Below are 25,673 nucleotides of genomic sequence, written 5' to 3'. Positions count from 1 at the left end.
ACTGTCATCGACATCTTCTGCATCCATACAGCCATCAGCAGCAAGTTGCTGAATGTTTTCTGTGGTTAGATCATCAGGACAGGACCCTAGAAACTTTTCAATATCCTCATTTTTGACTGCTCCGAGTCCAAACTGTTTTCTTAGATCAATATAGCTTGTTTTAAACTTTTAAAATTTCTCTGAAGTATCAAATTCTTCAAAATAAAGAATCAAGTCAAAGGCAATTTTCTGCCACACATAACACAAACACTCTCGGTATATTACTCCAGGCTTCAACAATGACATTGCAATGTTAAACCTCTTCCAACATTCTGTAACCACTTCTGCATCCCTGCCTTAGGTAACAGCAATTAATAGCTTAAATGTTCACTTTAAATAGTAAGCTATAAACACTGCTGTCACACATTTAAAAAGGGGCTGTTATCAGAGAGGTGGTTTTTGGAGGCAAAAGGAAGAATGTGACATAGGTTGAATTCTGCTTTTGTAGAGAGAGAGCTTGATACACTGTAAGAATTTTTCAAGTTAAGTTTTTTTTTTTTAATGTTTTGGGGCATTCATCCTCTTTAACAGAGAAGAACTAAGTAAAAATATAAATGCAAATGTGGGCAGCCATCCATACATTTTTGCTATACCTGACATGAACCTCAAAGGCTGACGTTAACAATATCTTTTAAAAGGCTCAAAGTTTGGTGAGTGACATTATTGGCTTCAGCTTCAAATCTCCATTTGGCACTGGTGCCGAATATCACAGTTATGTTACCTTTAGGAGCCTTAACTCCTAGAGCATGTTTTCTGTCTTTCATATTTGGGTTATTCGAGGCATGCGTTCATAACAGATATTTGTTTAATCAAAACCAAGAATTTAACACCATGCACAGCTGCCTTCAATTTACTTCCGTATCACTGCTGAAAAATTCTTTTGCAGCTTTCATATCTACACTAATAGTTATGTCTGACAGCCAAAGGCTTAGGAAACTGTAGCATTGTTTGTAGGAAACTGTAGCACTGTTTGAAATCATTAAAGCAACCACTACTAGCACTAAAAGGAGCCACTTATGCAGGGTACAGTGACTTCTATTTTAGGTCTGTGTATATAATTACAAAGATCTATATGAGAAAGGTTGTTCCTTAAGTTTTTCACCCTTTGGTCTTGAATCCAAATATTTGACAATCTTTCCTTTTCTTCTGTTTCTTTATGCCTTGTTCTTATGGACTTTCCAGCACTTGAACCTGGTCCAGCCATACATACACTTTTATTTTTGTGGCATTATCTTTGATGGTCCATAATGTGGATTCCTTTATATCTGTTGCTTGGGATGTATCGTTATGTTTTTATCTTTCCAAATGTTTTCTTGTTTCAAGCTTCTCCTTAATACTCAAAACATTCCCTCTGCATGCACTGTGTGGCATTTTTGAACCAGAATGCTTAGGTAGGTTTGAGATGTTGAATGAGTGCTTTTTTCAAATAGAAAAGATCACAAATGTCAAATAATAGCATATCACCACCTAACAGGATAATATACATGGTAAAAAGAGGCAGCCAGTGGATACTGGAAACGTGTGTGTTTTATGTGGCTTGGTTCAGCTGGAAGCAATTTTCTATGATCACCTACTATTTCTTATGGACAAAACTGCACATAAGCACATGCAAATTTTGGATTATGCTCAAATCGTTCTCTAATGTATTAACACTGGAATAAATTCACATTTTAAAAACAGAACTGACTGATGTATTTTTGTGAAACAGCTATTGACTTGACAATAAATCCTGATAAAAGCAGAATGGTTGACCACAGAACATCAAATGACCATGAGACTTCAGCCGTTATGTGATCTGGGTATCTGATTTACCTAGCCTAAAACGGAGCATTGGCAGCAGCAACCCATCATCAAGTAGAAATGGTATACTTGAGAATGGACTTGAGTAGGTTCAAGAGACACAAATAAATTGCATGTGCAGATGTCTCAGACTCTCATGGTACCTGCTTCTGCATCACTGCTGCCCCTTCTTCAACTATTACCTGAGGCATTATAAAAAATTCTTTATGACCTGATAGGTTGGGCACAGTGGCTGCCACCTGTAATCCCAGCACTTGGAGAGGCCAAAGCAGGTGGATCACCTGAGGTCAGGAGTTTGAGATCAGCCTGGCTAATATGGTGAAACACAAAAATTAACTGAACATGGTGGCACACGCCTGTAATCCCAGCTACGTGGGAGGCTGACAGGAGAATCACTTGAACCCGGGAGGCAGAGGTTTCAGTGAGCCGAGATCATGCCTGGGCGACAGGATGAGACTCTGTCTCGAAAAGAAAGAAAAGAGAAAATTCTTTATGACCTGATAAAGAGGGAAGAAATCCTAAACTTCATTTGTATGTTGTGAGACAGGTCTCACTGTGTCACCCAGGCTGGAGTGCAGTGGCATAATTATGGCTCACTGAAGCCTCAACCTTCCGGGCTCAAGTAATCCTCCCTCCTTAGCCTCCGGGTAGCTGAGATTACAGCTGCATGTAAGCATGCCCAGCTAATTAAAAAAAAATTTTTTTTTTTTTTTTTTTTTGCAGAGACAGGAGTCCCACTATATTGCTCAGGCTGGTCTTGAACTCCTGGGCTCAAGCAATCCTCCTGCCTTGGCCTCCCAAGGTGCTGGGATTATAGGCATAAGCTAATGCACCCAGCCTGAACCAGCTTGACTTTACAAAGGATTTGCATAATTTTAGAACCAGCCAAGTGAACAACTGCTATAATATAAACCCAACTCAGAGAGTAGCCCTGTGTACAACTTTGGGCAGTACATCTTGTTGCCCATTTTGTGTACCAAGAGATGGCCAGAGGTAGAGATCAGCAATGTATCAGGAACAGAGGCTAAAAAGAAGACTTAAAAAACTGGTGACCAGGAAGTCTGGGGAAGAGGTACATTGTCGAACATCTCAGAATATAAGTTATTCTGAGAACACAGCCGGGCGTGGTGGCTCACGCCTGTAATCTCAGCACTTTGGGAAGCCGAGGTGGGTGATCACTTGAGGTCAGGAGTTCGAGACCAGCCTGGCCAACATGGTGTAACTCCATCTATACAAAAAATTAAAAAAAAAAAAAAAAAATAGCTGGGCGTGGTGCTGCACTCCTGTAATCCCAGATACTCCGGAGGCTGAGGCGCGAGAATTGCTTGAACCAGGGAAGTGGAAGTTGCAGTGAGCCAAGATCACACCACTGTACTCCAGCCTGGGACAGAGTAAGACTCTGTCTCAAAAACAAAACAAAACAAAAAAAAAGAAGTTATCCTGAGAATAGAATACAAGGATAACGGTGTTTGTGTGAATGTTCAGCCAAGGGTGCACACATGGCAGAGAAAATTTTTAAAGATCAGGTATACAAGATCATCCATTTTGTGAACACCAGTTAAGTCCACAGCCACTTGAATGCCTGCTCAATAGGCCCATTTACAAATGGCCATGGCAACTGGGCTTGAGTCTGTGCATGCAAGTCAACAAGGTAAGACTTTCCACACCAAGATTAATCTGGCTATTGTTACGGTCAGTGCCCAACCTGCAAGGAACAGAGGCCAACGAGTTCCCATTATAGCACCATTCCTTGGGAGATTCAGTTAACTGTCTGGTGGCAGGATGATTACACCTTCACGATTCATCATGAAAGATATAGTAACAGATAACCTGCTCTAAGTATGAATTTGCCTTCCCTATCCACCTGCTTCTGGAAACACCACTATTATGGGTTGTGTCCCCTCCAAATTCAAATGTTGAAGTCCTAATGCCCGGTACCTCAGAATGTGACCTTATTGGAGACAGGGTCATTAGTGAGACACTCAAGTTAAAATGAGGTCATTAGAGTGGGACCTAATCTGACTGCTGTCCTTATAAAAAGGGGAAATTTGGAGATGAACACGCACACAGTTCAGAGAACCCAATGTAATGAAGAGGGCAGAGATAAGAATTAATACTGGATAAATTTAAAAGAAAGCAAAAACAGTCACAAATTATATGCAAGCACAAATTATCTGGCTTAGTTGTGAAAGAAAAGAAAGAATGATTCATTTAGACAAATTTTCAGGTCTGATATCCACAGACACAAAATAGTCTGTGCTTAAGCAGGCTTCATACTGGATAAATTAAAAAGCAAAAACAGTCACAAATTAAATGTAGACGTAAATTCCCTTAGTTGTGATAGAAAGGAATTCATTTAGGTGGATTTTCAGGTCTAATAATATCCACAAACTCCACATATCCTAACCTTAAGCAGCCAATTTTGATACTGTAATTCAAATATAAACTTACATGATCCAGTCTTGTCTTTTTTATAGATTGATCATCATTAAATTCATCTTCCTCATATGGCTCTGAAGAAGAAGATAATTTTCTTTTCCTGGGCCCACCACCTTTTAAAGCAGAGCAGCACACTCAAACTTTGCACAGAAATAGCAAAAAATCAATTTAATGTAAAACAAAGGCAAAAATGTATTATAATGAATACTAGACAGTTCTCTTGATATCAGGCCCAGTGTTTGTTGTTCTACATATGACTGAATTGAAAAAAAAAGTAAACATTCTTTGCAGTCTTTCAGAAGTAGAAATCACTGTAATACTATATTCATAAACCATCACATTATTTAATCTAAAAATATACATCTCTAAATTGATGAGTAATTCTACAGAGCAACATTAGGAGGGAGGGATTCTTCCAAGTGGCTGAGTGTTGGGCAGTGAAATAAAGCTGACCCCCACCAAGTGTAAGTTATCTGAATACCATCACAGAAACCAGCAATTTCTGAGTCTACTATGTACCAGGCCTTGCACAAGGTCTTTTATAAACTATTGTTTCATTTACTTTTCACACACAAACCTACAAAGTAGGTAACATTTTTATTTCACAAATGAGGAGGATAGAGATACAGAGAGCTTAAGCAACAAATGCTTTTAATGTAAAAACAAGAGAATATAACATAGAGTACAGCAGTAACAAGAAATCTGCATATTGTTGTGACTGGAAGAAAACAAACTAGAGCTACATATGCTACTTATGTATGCTTGTATACATTATGTATACATTTACCTACTTCTTAAATACTTTTGCTTTCAGAGAACAAGTTTGTCAGACATATTGCTGTGCTACTATGAAAGCACCTGCTAAAGACTACAAAGGTTTAAGATTTCAGCATTAATTATATCAGAGCCCTAACTATGCAGCTCAAATACATACATACATGTCAGCTTAAAAATTTCATTAACATGGCTATTACAAAATAAAAATGGAATGTTATTAACATTTTAAAGCAGAGTATTTGTGTCACTACAAACACTAACCACAATATTCTAAAGGTAATATTTTAAGTCTGAAAAAAACCTTCAAACCAGATAATCTTGCCACATCACCTAGACATGCTGAATTCTTTCCTAAAAAGAACAGAACAGAAGCCAGGTGCACAGCTCATGCCTGTAATCCCAGCACTTTGGGAGGCTGAGGTGGGCAGATCTCTGGGGCTCAGGAGTTCGAGATCAGCCTTGGCAATATGGTGAAACCCCATCTCTACTCAAACTACAAAAATTAGCTAGGCGTGGTGGTGCATGCCTGTAGTCCCAGCTACTTGGAAGGCTGAGGCGTGAGGATCACTTGAGCCTGGGAGGCAGAGGTCGTAGTGAGCTGAGACCGCACCACTGCACTCCAGCCTAGGTGACAGAGTCAGGCCCTGTCTCAAAATAAAAAATTAAAAAAAAAAAAAAACACAACAGGGCAGCTAGAGAGACTCCGGACAACATCAATAAATTCGTACTCTTACCTTCTGAAGTAGAGTAAAAACTTTGGATATACACTTTTTTGTTTCTGTAATTTCATATTCAAAAACAAAAACTTTCAAAACAAACAGCATAAAAACATCCCTAGTGTTTAATACGCAGGCTGATACTGTCTGTAAGACTGCAATTTGTGGTTAAAAGAACAATGGGAACTGTCACAATTTCTGGATCTGTTAAAGATCACTTACAGGTATTTAAAAAGGTCTTTTGTTGAAAACTGTCCTAAAATGGCAAGTATAGTTTCCTGTCTCAATAACATAGTATACTGAAGAATAACCTTATCTTCAAGGTTAGACAAACCTGTCATTCTATATACTACCTCAAAGAGCACTACGCTAAAAATGAAGATGTCTGATAAGACTGTTCTGTCCGTTCCATGATGCAGCATGGAAGTTTAATTAAAAAACCAGAAAATCCTAATTTTTTATTTCCTTGTAATTTGCCATTTAACATTTTTTTAATTGAAATAATCTGAAGTACAATGGAATAAGAAAAAGCTCAGCTGAAGTTAAATTTAATGATTGTAAACTCTATGACAGCAGAGGTTGTATCCACTTTGTTTCCTCATGTAATCTCAGTACCTAAGCCACAGCCTGTGCTACCTAGTAAAAGCAGCATAATAAATATTTGTGAAATTAATGAATAAGTTGAATAAGATGAATTGCTCAAGAGAAAAAAGATTAGATACTACCGTGGAATAAAGTAATTCCACAACCTGTTTTTAATGAAATGTTTATGGACTAATGAGATAATGTGAGAGCAAGAATGTATTGGGAAGCTACAAAACTTCCCAAGCTATTTTGCAGCTCAACAAATGTTCACTGAGCCTATCATTTTTCAGGAGGTTTTTTTTTTCTTTCTTTCTTTCTTTTGAGACAGGGTCTTGCTCTGTCACTCAGGCTGCAGTGCAGTGGCACAATCCTAGCTCAGAAGCTTTTAAAGTAAGTGCTAGGGACGAAATAATGAGGAAGACACACCTAACATTCACCTCTAACTTTTTTTTTAAATCATCAGATGACTCTTAAACAAATAGTTGCTAACATTTGGTATGCACTCACTATGTACCAGGCACCATAAGTAGTAGTATACATTATCAGTTCTTCACAACGACCTTTGAGTTTGGCACTATTATACTACTTTACTGCTAAGGAAACAAAGACAGAAGAGTCAGGCAACACTGCTCAAGGTCACACAGCTATTAATAAATAGAAGACAAAAAAGAATCTTGATACTCTGTAGGTAGCACCCACAAAATACTGTCTCCTTGCTCAAACTGGAGGAAATTAAAGGTTTAAAATATTTCATATGGATAAAATAAAAATCTTATGTAGAATCTACTTGAATACAGGCCACTTAGTGGAAGAAAAATGAGGTGGATAATTATTGGAGAATGATGGGTCCATGGGAACACATCATTTTGTATTTTTGTACATATTTTAAACCTCGAAAAAATTAATAGTAGTAAGAATCCACTTAGAAAAATGAGCATTCAGAAACATACTGTTGATAAAAGCATAAACTGGCATAACCTTTAACAAAAGGACATGGAAATACATATTAAAATTTAAAATGTGCATACACTTTGCTTGAACATCCTAGTTTGAAATTTAGCCTATATAAATAACAGAAATTTTTGTTCTATTTATGTATAAGGACATTTACTTTAGTGCTATAATAATGAAATAATGAAAACGTAAGTGCTAATAGGGAAACAGTTAATAAACTAATCCTGTGGGTAGTCACAGAGGAATGTGAAGCTATCCATGACAAATTATTATATGATTTTTTAAAAGATGCAAACCAATATATTTACATTTTGTAACCTAATGTATGTGTGTTGTATGCCAGTGTATATAAGCAGGAAAAAAGTTGAGAATGACATAAAAGGTGGTTATAATTTACGGGTGGTTAATGAAGTGTGGGTTTGCTTTCACTATTTAAATACTTTTTTAGTAGTAGGGTCAGGTGATTTTTACATTTTTTTTTTTTAGTATGTGTAAGTTAAAAAAAATCAAGTCAGCATTTATTAAAAAACTGGACACGCTTCTATATTGCAAGCTCATTCAAATGCATTTATTTTTGTATCCCAAGCCCCTGAAACATGAAAAAATATTTACTAAAGGAATGCTGATTACCAGCTACGACTTTCCCTAAGACATTATGTTCCTACTAAGATTTGTAAACCTATAATAAAACCACAACGCAACTAGAAATTATACTTTAAAAAGAGAGAAAATATATCCTACAAAACTTCACTGTTACAAGATTTGATTGGTAGAAAAGCAGTAAAATTATCAGTGAGAAACTTCTTCCCTTTTTAGGGAAAAACAGTGAAACTATTAATACCTCACAGATTCCTGTAAGAATTCATAAAGGTGTTTGATAAACTGTGGAGCAATATTAATGAGAAGGTACTATTATTATGACGTAACAATAAATCGACATGGCTTAAAATTAAGTCAAGCATACCTGCATCACCAAACATCAGCAAGGCAGCAGCAATTGCTCCATCCATAGTGCTTGTTGATTCAATCAACTACCAGAACGAGAAAAGATCAATGTTTTAAATCAGCACTTTAAGAATTATTTCAGTTACTGAAATATTTAAGAACAAACATATTAAATATAAACATGACAGGAAAGTATGTGTGTCATAGTTTAAGTTCATTAAGTCCTATGATAAATTTTCAGAAAATCTGTTTTATGTAAAAGGTCTGAACTTTAAGCATATTTTAAAATGTATCAGGTTGACTCATTCTTACTATAAAGGAAAAATTAAAACACAATCACATATATACAGTATATTCTAGGTTTTTGCTATTTTAATTACAAAGTTTTACACAAAACTTCCTACTTAACATGTCCAGGCCACTCCGTGCCTGTGTGTGCATGCTCATATTTGTGTATGTGTGTGTGTCAGATGGAGAGAGAAAGGGGAAAGAGGAGACTGACAGACATCTGTTTACTTTTTTTTTAATTTCTAGGGGAAAAAGGACAATTCTGCTCTTTTAAAAAAATCTAATACTGCTCGAGATAAATGGGATAAGGGCTCTTAATTTTTACTCTATTTCTGAATTGTCTGAATCTTTTCAAGAACATATGCATATATTGCTTGCATGACATCATTCTAATATACTGTTTTTATACTGCTCAGTAATTTTAGATTTCAGAAGAAACCAAAATCCCCTATTTTTCTCCTATTATAGCTTCCCATATTTCAAATGAGTTACTTGTTTTAAAAAGATCTTACTTTTAAATAAGCTACTTTTTGTATTAAATCAAGTAGCCTTAAATCCAAGTGCTCTCTTCCACACTAATTTTTCCTAATCTTGGATGCTAAGATATATCCTACTGGCCTTCTTCATTTTCAAAATAGCCAAAGCATATTCTTAGCGAGCCTAGAACTATTTCACAACCTCTTGAATTCTTTTACATGGATTTAAAACCTTTTGTTGAGTAATTTATAAACATTACCTTTAAATCTCTAGAACTGAAGGGGATCACTTGAAATAGAGATTACTTCAAGAGAGTGCTCTGGAGTGTGTGATATACTAAATTACACAATTTCAGATACTGATTTATGAAACATTCAGGGAAATTATGCATATCAATCTTATTTTTCCAATAAAATTACAAAATTAGAAAGATTTTTACAAAAAAAAACTCTGAACTACATTAAAAATTGGCAATCAAGTGAAAGTATTTTTAAACTGAGATTTGGCCCTTTATGTTGAATATTTTAATACTCCATGTTTATTCTATTAGAAGCTCTTTCCTTATTACTGCTTTAAAATACTTTAGCCCTCATGTCTACATTTGTTTCCACACACACACAAAAAATTCACATTAGCAGACAAGTAACACTGCTGTCAGAGAAAATGTAGACTCAAGATATCACTAAAGTTTCATTTAGCTAATAGTCAGATGGTATCAAAATGATCTGGGTGGAAAAAAATCCAGTGGATTCATGTAAAAAATAACATAGATTAAAAATAATGTAATCTACACTTAAATTGGCAGGCACAGGACCACCTATGGTTCACAGACACGTGTTGTTTGGCTTGAACAGCATGTTTATTTTTATCTTTCTTTAAATTAGTTAGCATTAAAAGGAACAAAGTACATCCTGCAACAGCGATGAATCTCTTCCACTAGGTGAAAGCAGCCAGTCACAAAATATCACATATCTGATCCCATTTATATGAAATATCCACAATAAGCAAAAAAAAAAAAAAAAAAGGATTGGTGGTTGCCTGGGACTGGGAGAGGGACAAAACTGGAGAGTGACTGCTAATGGATATAAGGTTTCTTTTGGGAGTCAGTTGCATTATTTCATAAATACAGTAAAAACCACAAAATTGTATATTTTAAATGGGTGATTTTAGGCATAGGAATATAGCTGCTAAAGTGGTGACCAACCCTCAATAAAAATCCAGCCTTATGGCTTTATTTGAAAAATCTGAGTATCCAGTAAAAATGGGCTATCACTGACAGCTCATATGGCCATGTCCTGCTGAAGCTAGACAGCAGCTACCCCTTTAAAAAAGAATATGTACTCTATAGTATACTAGTCTCTACCACTTCAAAGTTACCTGCCTAGTCCATACAGATATGGTAACTCCTAAGCCTCATATGGTGAGGAGGAGAACTGGTAGTGGTAGCAGCGATGACAGATACAAAGGTGAAAATACAAAGGACCTGCAATTAAATGATTCCCCTAAGATAATTCAACTAATAAGTGGCAGAGCTAGGAACAGACTGTTTATTAATCTTCAGAAATTTATTCTCTACCTAAAACTAAATTGGTCAATTTTTATTTATTCTTATAATTAGAGATACCTAAACATCACTTTACATTTCAACTATACTCCTTTGTTTCTGTAGTTAAATCAATATTTCTCAGCAAGAGTGCTATTGGGAGGACTATCCTTAGTTATGGACTGTCCTTAGTACTGCAGGGTGTTTAGCATCGCTGGCTTCAGGGCACTAAATGCCACTAAAAACCCTTGTCACAGTTGTGTGAGGTGGTTCCTGACATTTCTGAGTATTTCTAATGGAAATGGGGAGGTTATGCATTTTAGAAACATTCAAACACAAAAAAACTCACAACCTATGTTCGCTATTAAGGCTTTAATTACTGCACTATTTACAAATAAATAACCTCATCTATTAAAAAGTTAAGACTTTCAATAAATAAATGTCTGGCATTTACTTCCTTTAGATTTAATAGTTAATATCTTCAAACGTAAGATATCTTTAGAAAAATCACTATCCACTACTAACTATAGCACTGAATGCAGGAGAGATTTTATCATCATTACAGCTACAATAACCAATGAATATAACCTTAAGTAAATCATTGTCACTTCTCTGTGGAAAAAGTTCCTTCAAAGTCTGAAGTTTAGCATCTTTAAGGTCTTCCAATTCCGAAAGGTCTTCCAATTCTGAAATATCATCATTTCTACGTGCCATGGTAGGAAGGCCTTGGGACTCTTCATCTTCAGATGGCTCAGAACTAAAAATATTTTTAGAGGAGCAAAAAACATTTTTAATGTATTACTAATGTTATTTCATTATAGTGTCTATGTGTATACATAGTACAACACATCTGCAGTTCTTTTCAATAGTAAATGCAATCTATACTTGTCAGAAAGAGACCTTTTTTTTCCATTTCAGTGTAGTTATGTGAAAAATCTACATTACCAACATCAGTATACACTGAAAAAATCTCAACCCTGAGCTGGGATGGAAACGAACAAAAGGAACTTCCTAGCATTTATTTTGTTAGGATTCACACGCATTTATTGCATGCCCACTTCCTCTTTACTCATCTTCTTTCACCAATACTCTCTATGTCAGACGAAGTTATGCTACTCCTAAGAAATTATGAAGATTAAATGGATACAAAGATAAAGTAATTTTCAGGCCTACCTAGGTGTGATCAGGATCTAACTGCTAAAATCAGAATGGTCCCATTGAATATAGGAATCTCTGCCAGAAACAAAACATTTCCTCAGCAAACAGGGAATATTTATTTCATATGAGGGTTTATTCTCCAACAACTAACTTTATTCCTGTTCTATTTAACTTCATATGTTTATCCTTTATAAAAGACATTTTGAGTCAAATTTTACTCATTTATTCCTTAAACAAAAAAATCTCATTTTGAAATTTTGGTTTTCAAACATGGTAGGCACTCTAGAGATCAGAACTAGAACAGTAACAAATGAATGTAAGTTATAGAGATCAGAGAATGAAAGCAAGATGGGACTATACTTAGGTATATTCTTAACATTAGTGAACTCAGACTTTGCTATGCTGCTAATTCTATTTCTGAATAGCTCTCTTAGACACATATCTAGAATATGCAATTTCTCTATATGTACTCATGTTATTTCTGTTGTGTCCTTTATGGCACAACATGTGATGCCTAAGAACATCTAAAAGCAAATTTCCAAAGAACAGAATATGTGTGTTTTTTCTTTTTTTGAGACGGGGTTCCACTCTGTCACCCAGACTGGTGTGCAGTGGTGCCATCTTGGCTCACGGCAACCTTTGCCTTACAGGCTCTAGCAATCCTCCCACCTCAGCCTCCTGAGTAGCTGAGACCACAGGTGCTTGCCACCACACCTGGCTATTTTTGTGTTTTTTGTACAGACAGGGTTTTGCCATGTTTCCCAGGAGATTTTATCTACTGCCAGAGCTTCTGCCAGGCTTGTCTTGAACTCCTAGGCTCAAGCGATCCGCCCGCCTTGGCCTTCCAAAGTGCTGGGATAACAGGTGTGAGCCACCGTGCCTAGCCAGTGTACGTATTTCAAAAGCTTCTAGGTTGACTTCCTGAGATCAGCTCTGAGAAACCGCTCTAAAGTAACGAGGCAAATACACCTCTTCCTTTATCACTATGCCTGTCCTTCAAATATCTGAAGACAATCACATGCATTTCCTTTGCATTATTATACCTAGACTTCTCATTCCCGATGTACTCAACTTTGAATTTTCATTATGCCTCTCTATATTCCCTGCTCCCTACTTGACTTTGCCTCTTAGGTGACTGAGAAAATGAAAGCATTCAGGTTAAAATCCTTTTATAATTCCTGCCCTGGATAACCACTTTCAAAGATATTTACTCTTCTGGTGGTCACAACCTTTATCCAGTGATCAGACTCAATGATCTAACAAATTCATGTGCCTCATGATGTAATAAATATTGATGCTGACAATGAATATCACTATGGCTTGGATTTATCTTCCAGACTACAGGAAATACAAGTGATAGAAAATAAATAATGTCATGAAGAAAAAGAAAAACCAGCCGGGTGCAGTGGCTCACACCTGTAATCCTAGCACTCTGGGAGGCCGACGTGGGTGGATTACCTGAAGTCAGGAGTTCAAGACCAGCCTGGCTAACATGGTGAAACCCCATCTCCACTAAAAATTAAAAAAATTAGCTCAGCATGGTGGCGGGTGCCTGTAATCCCAGCTACTAGGGAGACTGAGACATGAGAATCATCTGACCCCAGGAAGCAGAGGTTGCAGTGAGCTGAGATCACACCACTGCACTCCAGCCTGGGTAACAGAGCAAGCCTCTGTCTAAAAAGAAAAAGGAAAGAAAAAGAAAAATCTGTTTTTTCTGAGAAAAGACTTGATCTCTTTAGAGAAGCAGAAAAGGGGAGTGGCCCATTCTAGATTAACACAGTTGAAGCCTAATAGCCAAATGTAATTTAGATCTTGGTTTTGAAAAAAATCAGCTATAAAAAACATGAAATCTGAACCTAAGGTACAAGTTAAATGATATTAGAGAATTGTTCATTGATAGATGGCAGATACATAACCAGTATTAAGGGAAGAAATGCTGGGATGTCCGTAATTTAAAATACTTCAGCTAAAAATAATAATAGATGACACAATAAACAAATACGGAAAACAACTGTTAAATCTAGGTGGAAGGTATACAGGTGTTCATTATATACTATTTCATTTTCTTGTGTGCTTGAAACTTTAAAAACAAAAGAAAAAAACCTGTAAGAACAACAGAGTTGACCACTTGCTCTTTTTTCCAGTCTCAGATAAAGAAGTTCCTTCCTGTTAAAGACAAAGTCCCCTCTCACTGCTAAGGCATTCTAGCCCTTTCTACATCTACAAGACTCTGCTCTAACTATCTACTATGTTTCTCCTGAATCTTTTCTCTCTTCATAAGCTCTTCCTCCCCAATCGGCAATGTGCTCAAGACTGCATTAATTCAATTAATTCCATGTGCCAGGGTTTCCGGGCACTGTGGACACAGCAGCAAGAAAAAAAACAAACAAAAAACCCCATTCTCCTCTATTTCACAGATTTTATTAGACTGATTTTCTACATCCTTTCTTATGGAGTTCTCAAACTTATTGTTTTTACATCTTTCACACAACCACTCAGTGAAACTGTTCTCACTAAGGACAATAATGTCTTTTAAACTGCTGAATGGAATAAAAACTTTTCATTGCTTATCTAAGTTTTCCTGTGTTGTCCTGTACATTGTTGACAAACATATCCTTGAAAATTTGGCCCCACCCTCACCTCAGGGGTTCTGCAACATTACTTCTGATTTTCCTTTTACCTTTCAGCCTGTCCTGAATCTCTGTAACAGGCTCTTCTTCCTTTGTTCACCTTCTTCAACTGCTGAAGCTACCTAGGATTCTGCCTTCAGTTCTTTCTTGTCTATGAATGCTTCCTAGGAGATTTTATCTACTGCCAGAGTTTCTAGCATATACATCAGTGGGTTCTCAAAGTTGGGGTAGGGGGTAGTTTTGCTGCAAGGGGATATTTGGCAATGTCTGGAGATATTTCTGATTGTCTTGACTAGGGAAATGCTACTGGCATCTGCTGGGGTGAGGTCAGAGATACTTAACTAACCATCCTAAATGTACAGGGCAGCACCTCACAACAAAGAATTATCTGGCCCCAAATGTCAATAAATGTCAAGCTTAAGAAACTGTGATAACCAAAATGCCCACACATGGGGAATGAACGAATAAAATAAGGAATGTTCACACAATGTAGTACTATGGAGTTGCAAAAAATAATAAAAATTTCTAGAACTGATATGATTTCCAGGAGATATATACATATATGCTAAGTAAATAAAAGAACAAATGAATATACACACATGTAGTATGCTATCTTTTGTGTAAGAAACAAGAAAAAAATACACGAAAGTATGACAATGAACTAAACAAACTGGTTAGTTCTAAGGTTTGAATGGAGAAGGGACAGAAAGAGAGTAAGGGATCTGAGTATATCCTTTGTAGAGTTTTGATTTTTGGAATCTTGTTCATATTTTAAATATTTGAAAGTAAAATTTAAAAGAAAAGAACAAGGGAAAAACCCTAAAAGGAATACAAAATAATTAATGGTATTTCAAATGAATAACATTTAAATTAATTAATTAATAATCCAAGTGCATTGACTGTATACCCTCAATGGTCAAGTAGTATGGGTGCAGCTATTCTAAAACTATTTTATGCATACTTGATGACTGAACAGATTAGTAAATATACTGATACTGGTAGAAGTCAGGGTTCTCACTGTCAGAAGAAAACAGAATGAGAGGCAAAGAAAAGACCTGTAGTGATAGATTAGAATTATCAGTATCATTGTAAACAAATGATTAAAAAAAAAAAAACCACACATTTTCACATTTTTCCTTCTCTCTCTCCCTAACTCCAACCCCCTACACCCCAGTATTTCCTAGGTCCTTCTGCTGAAAGGGCAATGACATTAATTCCTACCTCACCAGCAGCAAAGAAAGAACACAAAAGAAGTTTCTAGATTTCCAAGTATCATTTCCTACTAAAAAGAACCAGAACTACTTGGAGAAATTGCTAATTTTAATTTCAGGCTTGAGGTAGGAGAAGTAGAAGTCTGGGATACCTTGTTCCAGAAAGGAAAATGATAGGAATCCCTCAAACAAACACAACAGCCTGTTTGAAGAGGCCCTCAGCTGCCAAAACTGAGAAATTTGTGCACCAAAATGAATAATAATAGTACTAAATTATAAACCACTGAATAAGTACACATCTATAATTTCATTTTGATATTTATTGTACCACATAAATAAAAGCACAAATGGGGAGAAAAAGGAACATTTCTTTACAGACTACCAAATACAAGTGTTAAGTTCTAGAACACTGGTTAGTATACCACATTTTCCCACCATCATTATCATAAATTAATCCGACAAAAATCAAGATACTACAACTACTGAGTGAAAGCTGGCTAGCGAATAGGACTATTACCCAGTCTCAAAGTATCTCTCCACAGATAACTTATTTATTACAAAGGGAAAAATGGTAACTTGACAGACAAAACCTAGCAGGGGCCACGTTAATTGAGTCATCAAAGTTCAACAATAATGGGACAAATGGATATCATGTGTCTCCTGACACATGCCTCAGGGTGATATGACACACTGAGGACGACACAAGATCATTTAGGTAGCAGTATGTAGTCTTTCCACTTAACTTAAACTTAACCATGAAGAAACATTAGTTAAACCCAAATTTAGAAAAATTCTAAAAAAACCTGGCCTATTATCTTCAAAGGTCAGTATCCTGAGAAACAAAAAAAGACTGAGAAATAGTTTCAGATTAAATGAGTTTAAAGAGATATGACAAACTAAATCCACTGTAAAAAAAAAAAAATTACCATAAAGTACTACTGAAAATATGGTCCAGGGACTGACTGCTAGTTCTCCAACTGTAGTCTGTCCATGACAACATAAGGAACTAGCAACAGAACGTAAACAACTACGTTACTGAGCACATTGCTTAGTTCAGCTGTTTTTTTTTTTTTTTCACTGCAAGATATTCTTGGTGAAGGAATCAGTACCCTGATTTGCATTCTAAGACATATTCCTTATTTATAAATCAGTATTTTGAGTAGCAATGCTCTAAAGGACATTACTGGTATAACTGGCAAAATTGAAATATGTGAAGTATATTAGATAATAGTATTGTACTAGTGTTAATTGGTATTTCTGGGTTTGAAATATTACTGTTAATATGCAAATGAATGACCTTGTTTTTAGGAGATAAATGAGAAAATACTGCAGGCAAAGTGTTCAGTAGTAATTGTAATTGCTGTTTACGAAGAGAGTGATAATGCAATTGTGGGAAAATGCTAACAAGGGTAATTCTGAAAAGATTGTGAGAGTTGATAATGCATTATTTTTTTGCAACTTTTCTACAATTTTTCCAAAATATGCCAATTTTCCTCAGGATTAACCATGCAGGATCTTCACTACATTTTATCTTGGAGTAAATTTCAGAATTAGGCATGTTTATCACAGCTTCATGTGAAAATTTCATTTTAAGATGAAGTCCTCATCTTATCAGAAGTAGACAGTCCGATCTCTTGCTCTTTCTTACAACACTTTATCTTCACTTAACTTCTAGAAGACCATATAGCCTTTTACCTCAATAGCTCCTCCTCAGAACCTTCTACAGGTTTCTTCTCATCTCCCTGATTCTAAAAATCCAGAGTTCCCCTAGCCTCAGCATTTCAACCAAGAGGACCTCCCTTCTTCAGGTATACTATACTAGTGTCCCTTACACTGATTTCATCTGATCATATGGCTTTAAATAGCAAACCAATACTCTGTCACCTAGTAAATTCAGACATGTAATCTCTCCCCGGAACTCAAATGTCCCAAATCTAATTATACCTACTTGACATCTCCATTTAGACGTCTAGGAGTGTTCTCAATCATAGCATGTTCAAGAATGAATTGCTGACTTTCCTTCAAAAGGTGTTTGCCCACCCACAGCAGAAACAGTCACCTTTATCTCAGTACCTAGTAACTCCATCCTTCCAGTTTGCTCAGGCCAAAAATCTTAGGGTGATCCTTGACTCCTTTATCTCCCAACCCACATGAAATCCAGCAACAAATCCTCTCTTGCTCCATCTTCAAAGTATATTCCAGAATCTAACCACTTATTATCCCTCCCACAGGCACTAGCCTCATCTAAGTCTCCATCATTTTTTGATGGGTTATTACAACAATATTTATGCTTTTACTACTGCTCCCTCACAGTCATTAAGACCTTTTAAACATCTAACTCAGATAATTTTACCTCTCTGTTCAATATTCTCCTAGGAATTCCCATCTCAGTCAGAATAAAAACCAAACAGCCTATGGAACTAAGGTGATGAAGCCCCTCCTTCATCTCATCCTTTACACTATGGCTTCAGATCCTTCACTCCGCATCATGTCCCTCCCACTTTCCTCAAAAACACCAGGCATAATATAGTCACTGAACATGATATTCCCAATGCCTGGAATACTCTTTCCCCCACATCTACATGGTTCACTTTCTCACCCCCTTTATGTCTTTGTTCCAGTACTGTCTTCTCAATTAAGCACTGTCTTCTCAATTGAGGCTTTTCTGACCACGCTCTTTAGAAACCATTCCCTGACCCTCGAGCCAGGTGTGGTGTCTAATGCCTGTAATCCCAGCACTTTGGGAGGCTAAGATGGCAGGACAGCTTGAGGCCAGGAGTCTGAGAGCAGCCTGGACAACATAGCAAGACCCCATCTCTAGAAAAAACAAGAAAAAAAAAAAAGAAACGATTCCCTGACCCTAACTCCCTATTCCTCTTCCCTATGCCCATAACACTTATCTTTTGACACACTACATCTTTTATTACTTTTCTACCTGACTAGAATATAAGCTGTGTGAGGGCAGAAAGGAAGCTGGGGATGGTTTGTTCACTGTTGTATTTCTAATCATAAAACAGTGCCTAGCTCAGAGTGTTTCCAATAAACATGTTAAAATGACTTGATTCATGGACTTTAGAATAAATCATAAAGCAGTTATACATGATCAAAGGTACTAGTTAAATAATTCTTTTAAACTTCCATAATAAGGAAATTAAGTATCTGCTCTCAAAATCAGTTATCAGGGCCGGGCGCGGTGGCTCACGCCTGTAATCCCAGCACTTTGGGAGGCCGAGGCGGGCGGATCACGAGGTCAGGAGATCGAGACCATCCTGGCTAACACGGTGAAACCCCGTCTCTACTAAAAATACAAAAAATTAGCCGGGCGTGGTAGCGGGCGCCTGTAGTCCCAGCTACTCGGGAGGCTGAGGCAGGAGAATGGCGTGAACCCGGGAGGCGGAGCTTGCAGTGAGCCAAGATCGCGCCACTGCACTCCAGCCTGGGCGACAGAGCGAGACTCTGTCTCAAAAAAAAAAAAAAAAAAAATCAGTTATCAAAAAAAAAAAAAAATCACTGTTATCCAGAAAACACACACATTGTACCTCTCCATGACTATAAATTAGAGAAAATAACCAAGATGTGGCCAAGAAAGGCAGGTGGGGCAAAAAAAAAAAAAAAAAGAAAAAAAAAAGGGAAGTCACCAAAATATCTCAAATTAGGTAGGTTTTTTTCTTGGAAAATCTCACACACATGCAAATATAATATATCTATTAATCAGCTTACACTATAATCACTGTATCTTTGTTGAATGTTTTCTCTTGAACTGTATTGGAGCAATTTGGGGAAACGACATCTTCACTATCAGAAGACAAATCAATATACTGTATTCCTCTTTGATTTTTGAAATATGATATACTTGCTTTTCTTTCATTATCTGGAGTTTCTGGAACACTAGAATCTTCTGCAAGAGAATAAAAAGGAGAAAAATATTTTGAGCAACTGGAAAACGAATCTGTTGTTAGTTATAATCATGTGCTAAAATCTCAAATTTCATTCATTGTTTCCAATCTAAAAACCAAAATTCTCACCACTTTTTAAAGAAAAAAATTAATCATCAACCAGGGCTGGTGTTACATTTTCTGTTTCACAGGTTGTTTACTAACAAGACTTTAGTGGAAACTGCAAAATAACATAGGTTTGTGTTTTATATTCTAATACTTTTCTCTTGTGCTTTTACTTTGTAGCACTTAGGTTTTACTTGAGACAGCATGAACACCATAGCCCAAAAGATTCCAATCCCACCTCTTCATCTTATTAATTTCTCTAAGCCTTAATTTCCTCCTCTGTAAATACAGATACTAATAATCACAAAGTTAATATGCATATAAAATCAGATTATATATGCAAAGCATTTAGTTCAGTAATTGGCACATAGCCAGCATCCCATAAACATTAGCTCTTATGAATATGTGGTGTATGGGCTGAACTGTGTACTCCTCCCCATCATTCATTAAGTCCCAATCACCAATACCTCAAAATGTAATTGTATTTGGAGATGAGGCCTCTAAAAAGGTAATTAAGGTTTAACTGAGGTCATGTGTGTGGGCCCTACTCTTTGTGACTATATTTGGAGATTGGACCCTCAAAATTATTATGTTAAAATGAGGCCTACAGGATGGGCTCTGAGTCCAATATGACTGATGTCCTTACAAGAAAAGGGAGACACACCGGGATGCAAAAGAAGGAAAGGCCATTTGAAGACAAGGCAGGAAGGAGATCACCTTACAAGCCAAGGAAAGAGGCCTAAGAAGAAAACACATGCCAACTTGATCTTGGACTTCAAAGCTACACAATTGTGAAAAATAAATTTCTTAAGTCACCGAACCTGTAGCATTTTGTTATGGCAGTTCTAGAAAACTAGTATGATTGGTATCATCTGTCTGTTCAAAAACAGGTCAATAAAGTATTACACCAAGATCTCTTCTCTCCAAGGGGTAAATTCCAACATTATTTTCCCTTTTGCCAATAAAACCACCATTTACCCTTACATATTTTAGGAGGAAAGGATCAGATTGAAGGGAGTCATATTAAAGTAAACACAGTGCCTGGTCTAGGAAATTAATTTTAAAAAGCAATGACCAGTTGAATCTTTAGTTCAAAGGTTAAAAATGATAGCTGTCATTAATTCTCTCGTAGGTCATTATCAAGTCTTCAAATATAATAAACATTTAAACCTCACAATAATCATGAGGGACACATATCCCCCATGAAAGAGAGAAATAAACCCTGAGAGAAAAAGCAACTTGCCCAAAGTCATACAGGAGAAAGTAGATCTGAAATCCAAGTCCAAAAGTCTAAACTGTTCTACCCTAAAACTATTAGCCACCTCCATTAAATTGTAACACTAAATTATAACAATCATTATTAGGGCTCACGAGCTGTATCTGTAAATACAGATTGAACATCCTGATCCAAAAACCCAAAATAAAAAATGTTCTAAAATCTGAAATCTTTTGAGCACTCACATGACTCCAAGAGTGGAAAATTCCACATCTGATCTCATGTGATCAAAAATGCTATAAAAACTTTGTTTTACGCACAAACTTGGTGTATGTGAAATACAGATCAGCTGGCTTTTAGACTTGGGTTCCATTCCCAATCTCATTATGTATATGCCAATATTCCAAAATCTAAAATGAGAAACATTTCTGGTCCCAAGAACTTCAGATAAGGGATACTCAACCTGTAACAACAACCAAGTACTACACAACTACTATTTGCTCTGGAGAGCACCAAAACACAAACATTTCTCTATTTCCTACAATGCAGTCCTAGGAACAACAGCAAAAAGCAAATCATACTTTTTTCCAAAAGAACAATTTTATAAACATTGCATGCAAGTTGAGCAAACAACTCTGTAGTGGAATAAATCACATCATGTTAATTGCCATAAACATGAAGAAACCTACATATTATCATCATACACAAAGTAATAAAACAGTCCAAACTCCTATATAGTAAGTATAGAGGTACTTTAGACTCTGATTTTACAGTTTTGCTGATGTATCACAAATCTAAAAATACATAAAACAAAAATTTAGATCTTTACTGTATTAAAAATGAGAACTAAAGCTAATGCCTGTCAATTGAACACTTTAACAATAAAGTCCTACTTTCTGACACTTCAGGAAGACTATGAGAGGCCGGGTGCGGTGGCTCACACCTATAATCCCAGAACTTTGGGAGGCCGAGGTGGGCGGATCACAAGGTCAGGAGTTCGACATCAGCCCAGCCAAGGTGGTGAAACCTCCTCTCTACTTAAAAAAAAAAAAAAAAATTAGCCGGGAGTGGTGGTGAACGCCAGTAGTTCCAGCTACTCGGGAGGTGAGGCAGGAGACTCACCTGAACCTGGGAGGCAGAGACTGCAGTGAGCCAGGATCGTGCCACTGCACTCCAGCCTGGGCAACAAAAGCTTAACTCTGTCTCCAAAGAAAAAAAAAAAAGAAAAAGGAAAGGCTATGAGAAAATGAATTGTCCAGTTTTCCTTAAAAACTCTCTTTATTGTTATTTATTTATTTATTTTTGAGACGGAGTCTCACTCTGTCGCCCAGGCTAGAGTACAGTGGCGTGATCTCAGCTCATTGCAACCTCCGCCTCCTGGGCTCCAGTGATTCTTCTGCCTCAGCCTCCTGAGTAGCTGAGACTACAGGCGCCCACCACCACACCTGGCTAATTTTTGTATTTTTAGTAGAGATGGAGTTTCACCATATCTGCCAGGCTGGTCTCAAACTCCTGACCTCGTGATCCACCTGCCTCGGCCTCCCAAAGTGCTGGGATTACAGATGTGAGCTACCACGCCCGGCCCTCTTTATTAAAAATGAAGACAGGAGGGGTTACAGCTCAGAGGCAGAGCACTGGACTGCAGATAAAAAATGAAGAATAATCTTTTCACCTGTAGGGGGGTCTAAAAATTTAATTAGTGAGGATTAGGAGAACTAGAACTTCCTGAACATGACTCTTTATTGACCTTTTCTTTGTTTTTCTCCCTTATACAGACTGTAGTACAAAATACATGGTGAAGACATACCAATTTTTATTTTATTTATTTTTTTTGAGACGGAGTCTTGCTCTGTCGCCCAGGCTGGAGTGCAGTGGCACGATCTCAGCTCCCTGCAACCTCCACCTCCCGGGTTCAAGTGATTCTCCTGCTTCAGCCTCCCAAGTAGCTGGGATTACAGGTGCCTGCCCTGACACCCGGCTAATTTTTGTATTTTTTTGTAGAGACTGGGTTTCACCATGTTTGCCAGGCTGGTGTTGAACTCCTGACATCAGGTGATCCACCTGCCTCGGCTTCCTGAAATGTTGGGATTACAGGTGTGAGCCACCAAGCCCAGCCCCAATTTTTAAAATTAACCTTTAATATGCTTAGTTAACAGAACAGAAGAAGAATACATAAAAAATAAAATAAAATTTGGCTTACTTCCCATTATGTACTCAATTACTTAGCACTTATCAGATATGTAATATATACTCTCAAAATATATACATTAAACATGCAGACTGTACTGAACCAAGTGGCATCCTCACAGCCTGCTTGGCAAGTGATTAACAGAGGAAATAGTATAATGTTGGGGGTGGGGGGTGGGTGAGGAAAAGCTATGATACAACATTTCTCCAATTCAGAACCCCTTCGTACTCTTTAAGTCCCAAACAGTTTTTCCTTATGTCAGTTGTGTCTCTGATACTTACCATACTTGAAAATAAAAGTGAATGTTTAAATATTTATTTACTTAAAACCAAACATTTCACATATTAACATAATATATTGAAGTAATGAAAAACATGTCATTTCAAAATATGCCAAACCATTGATATGAGTTGACAACACTGGAGAAATTGTAGTTTCAGAAATGGGTAGCTGACTCATCTCTTCTTGCATGCAGCAAGTCATGAAGGCTCCTCTGGGAGGGGTACCCTCTCCGTACCAGGGCAAATATATAGCCCTTATCACCAGTGACTGAGAATTGAGGGTTGCACAGACCTGGTTAAGTATACTTACCAAAGTAACACTTATCTTCCACCAGTTTTACACCCCCCATATGTCTCCTAGTGACTCCCCTAAAAGTTTGCTGCCCATTGCCAGATCCCCTTTGTCCTATCATTTCTTCTCAAATTTATTGCTCTTTGTCTAAAAAGTAAAAAAGCATCTTGCTTTGGTCAGTTCTTCTGATTTCTCTCGGGTAGATCTCCATGTACATATAGACCTAATAAAATGGTACGCTTTTCTTTTGTAATCTTCCTGGTGTTGATCTGGTTTCTAGATTCAGCCAAAAGAGCCCATATAAGAGCTAAAGGGGAGTTGGAAGTGATCTCTGGCTCCCCTACAATATCTTCATGAAAACTATATATCCAAGCCACAAGTAATTTATTTAGTCAGATGACACTGTTGTATATTTGTCAAAATCTCTGATTTAATACAAGATGGCTGGATTCTCATATCTGTTTCTACCTTTAATCTGTTGCAATACATTGTTTTCATTTCATTTTGTGAAAAAATTATGCCTCACAAAGTTATGTAGTTGGAGAAAGGAGGGGTACTTTCATAGCCTTTTTAGATTATTGTGAATATTTTTCTTTGATACTAAACCCAAACTTGACAGGTGGTAATTTCTTAGAGTTATTTGCAATGTGGAATCTGGAACCATACGAAAAAACATTTTGCATTCTATTACGTTAAAACCGTTAACCGTGTATTATTTCCTAATACTGTGCTTTGGTCATTTGGAAAATACTAGTTCACTGAGTAATACACATCTTCCAAATGTCGACACATTTCATGATATTATATTAAAAAATTACTTTTGTTAATATCACCATTGATCTTCTCAGAAATGTCTAAGTATCTGGAAGCTGTCAAACTCACAGTCATGGACACTAGTTTTCCAAAATTCAAACTTTCCTTTGAAAACTGGGGTTTTATCACTGGAAATACATACTGTGTTGTTTTCTTTGTATTACTTTGTTCATTTTGAGAAAACATCTGCCAAATTCCTAAGTTTGTATAACCATACTTTGTGAATCAGTGGTGTTCTGGGAAAGAAACGTGACTGGTTAGCACAAAGCAATTGCTCAAACGCCTTCCCTTGAGATCACTGTTGTACGGTATGCAGTAATGTGTACTTCACATTTTGTTTCACAAAGTATTAAAAAGACATCTCCTAAGTTGAGATTTAATAAAATTACTAATTTTTACTGCTTCAAGAGTCTTTAAGTGATACTGGCATTTACACAATTTTAAGAATACATTGACTACTAGAACCGTCTAGAGCCTTGGCCTTGATCCGTGGTGCTAAGGCACCAGCAATTTTACCTATGATTGCTTTTGCACCATGAGTGCAAATATCAATATCGTGAAAAAGGCAAGTAGTGTCTTAATATTATTATGACAATAGTTTTGATCTTGTAGACACCCTCAGAAGGCCTCAGGGAACATTCAAAAAGTTCACAGACCACACTTTGAAAACTGATGAGGGCTGGACACGGTGGCTCATGCCTGTAATCCCAGCACTTTGGGAGGCCGAGACGGGCAGATCACTTGAGGTCAGGAGTTCGAGAGCAATCTGGCTAATGTGGTGAAACCCCGTGTCTACTAAAAATACAAAAATTAGCCAGGTGTGGTGGCACACGCCTGTAGTCCCAGCTACTAGGGAGGCTGAGGTGGGAGAATTGCTTCAATCTGGGAGGCAGAGGTTGCAGCAAGCCAAGATCACGGCCATTGTACTCCAGCCTGGGCAACAGAGCAAAACTCCATCTCAAAAAAATAATAATAATAAATAAAATCAGTAAAAGCCGTTTATAATATATCAACGTACTGGTATAGTCAATAATCAGAATTAGAATAGTGCTGAACACTTAGATTTGTTTATCTGGACTATCTTCAGAAGTAAGCAACAGCAAAATAGCTAACAGCCAATGGCTAAAAAGATATTCCTGCTGCAATGATGCTTTTTAATTCAAAGCAAATAAGCACTTTTAAGTAGTACCATAAAAGAGACAGGAAGCAAAAAGGAAAACTACAAAAACAGAGAAAGAATAGTGAAAAGCAGAAACAGTTATAAAGAAAAGACATCTGCTACTATTCAATTCTGACATATGCTGAATATTGTCTGTGTTT

General features: G+C 36.9%; 1 protein-coding gene across 3 annotated transcripts in view; it reads right to left on the bottom strand.

Annotated features, from left to right (window-relative positions):
* SMARCAD1 (SWI/SNF-related, matrix-associated actin-dependent regulator of chromatin, subfamily a, containing DEAD/H box 1) overlaps positions 1 to 25,673 on the bottom strand; it is an 83,827-nt gene that overhangs the window by 45,753 nt on the left and 12,401 nt on the right. For all 3 annotated transcript variants that reach the window (XM_003829903.5, XM_008955299.6, XM_008955298.4), the window contains exons 3-6: positions 19,283 to 19,460; positions 11,152 to 11,320; positions 8,275 to 8,341; positions 4,291 to 4,391 (exon numbers count right to left, since the gene is read on the bottom strand). In XM_003829903.5, the coding sequence (XP_003829951.1) occupies positions 4,291 to 4,391; positions 8,275 to 8,341; positions 11,152 to 11,320; positions 19,283 to 19,460 (515 nt within the window). The remainder of the gene's footprint in view (positions 1 to 4,290; positions 4,392 to 8,274; positions 8,342 to 11,151; positions 11,321 to 19,282; positions 19,461 to 25,673) is intronic.

The sequence above is a fragment of the Pan paniscus genome, chromosome 3 (genome assembly GCF_029289425.2).
Source record: "Pan paniscus chromosome 3, NHGRI_mPanPan1-v2.0_pri, whole genome shotgun sequence".
Classification (NCBI taxonomy): Eukaryota; Metazoa; Chordata; class Mammalia; order Primates; family Hominidae; genus Pan; species Pan paniscus.
Note: the sequence above shows the minus strand (reverse complement) of the source record. Positions and strands in the feature narration are given on the sequence as shown.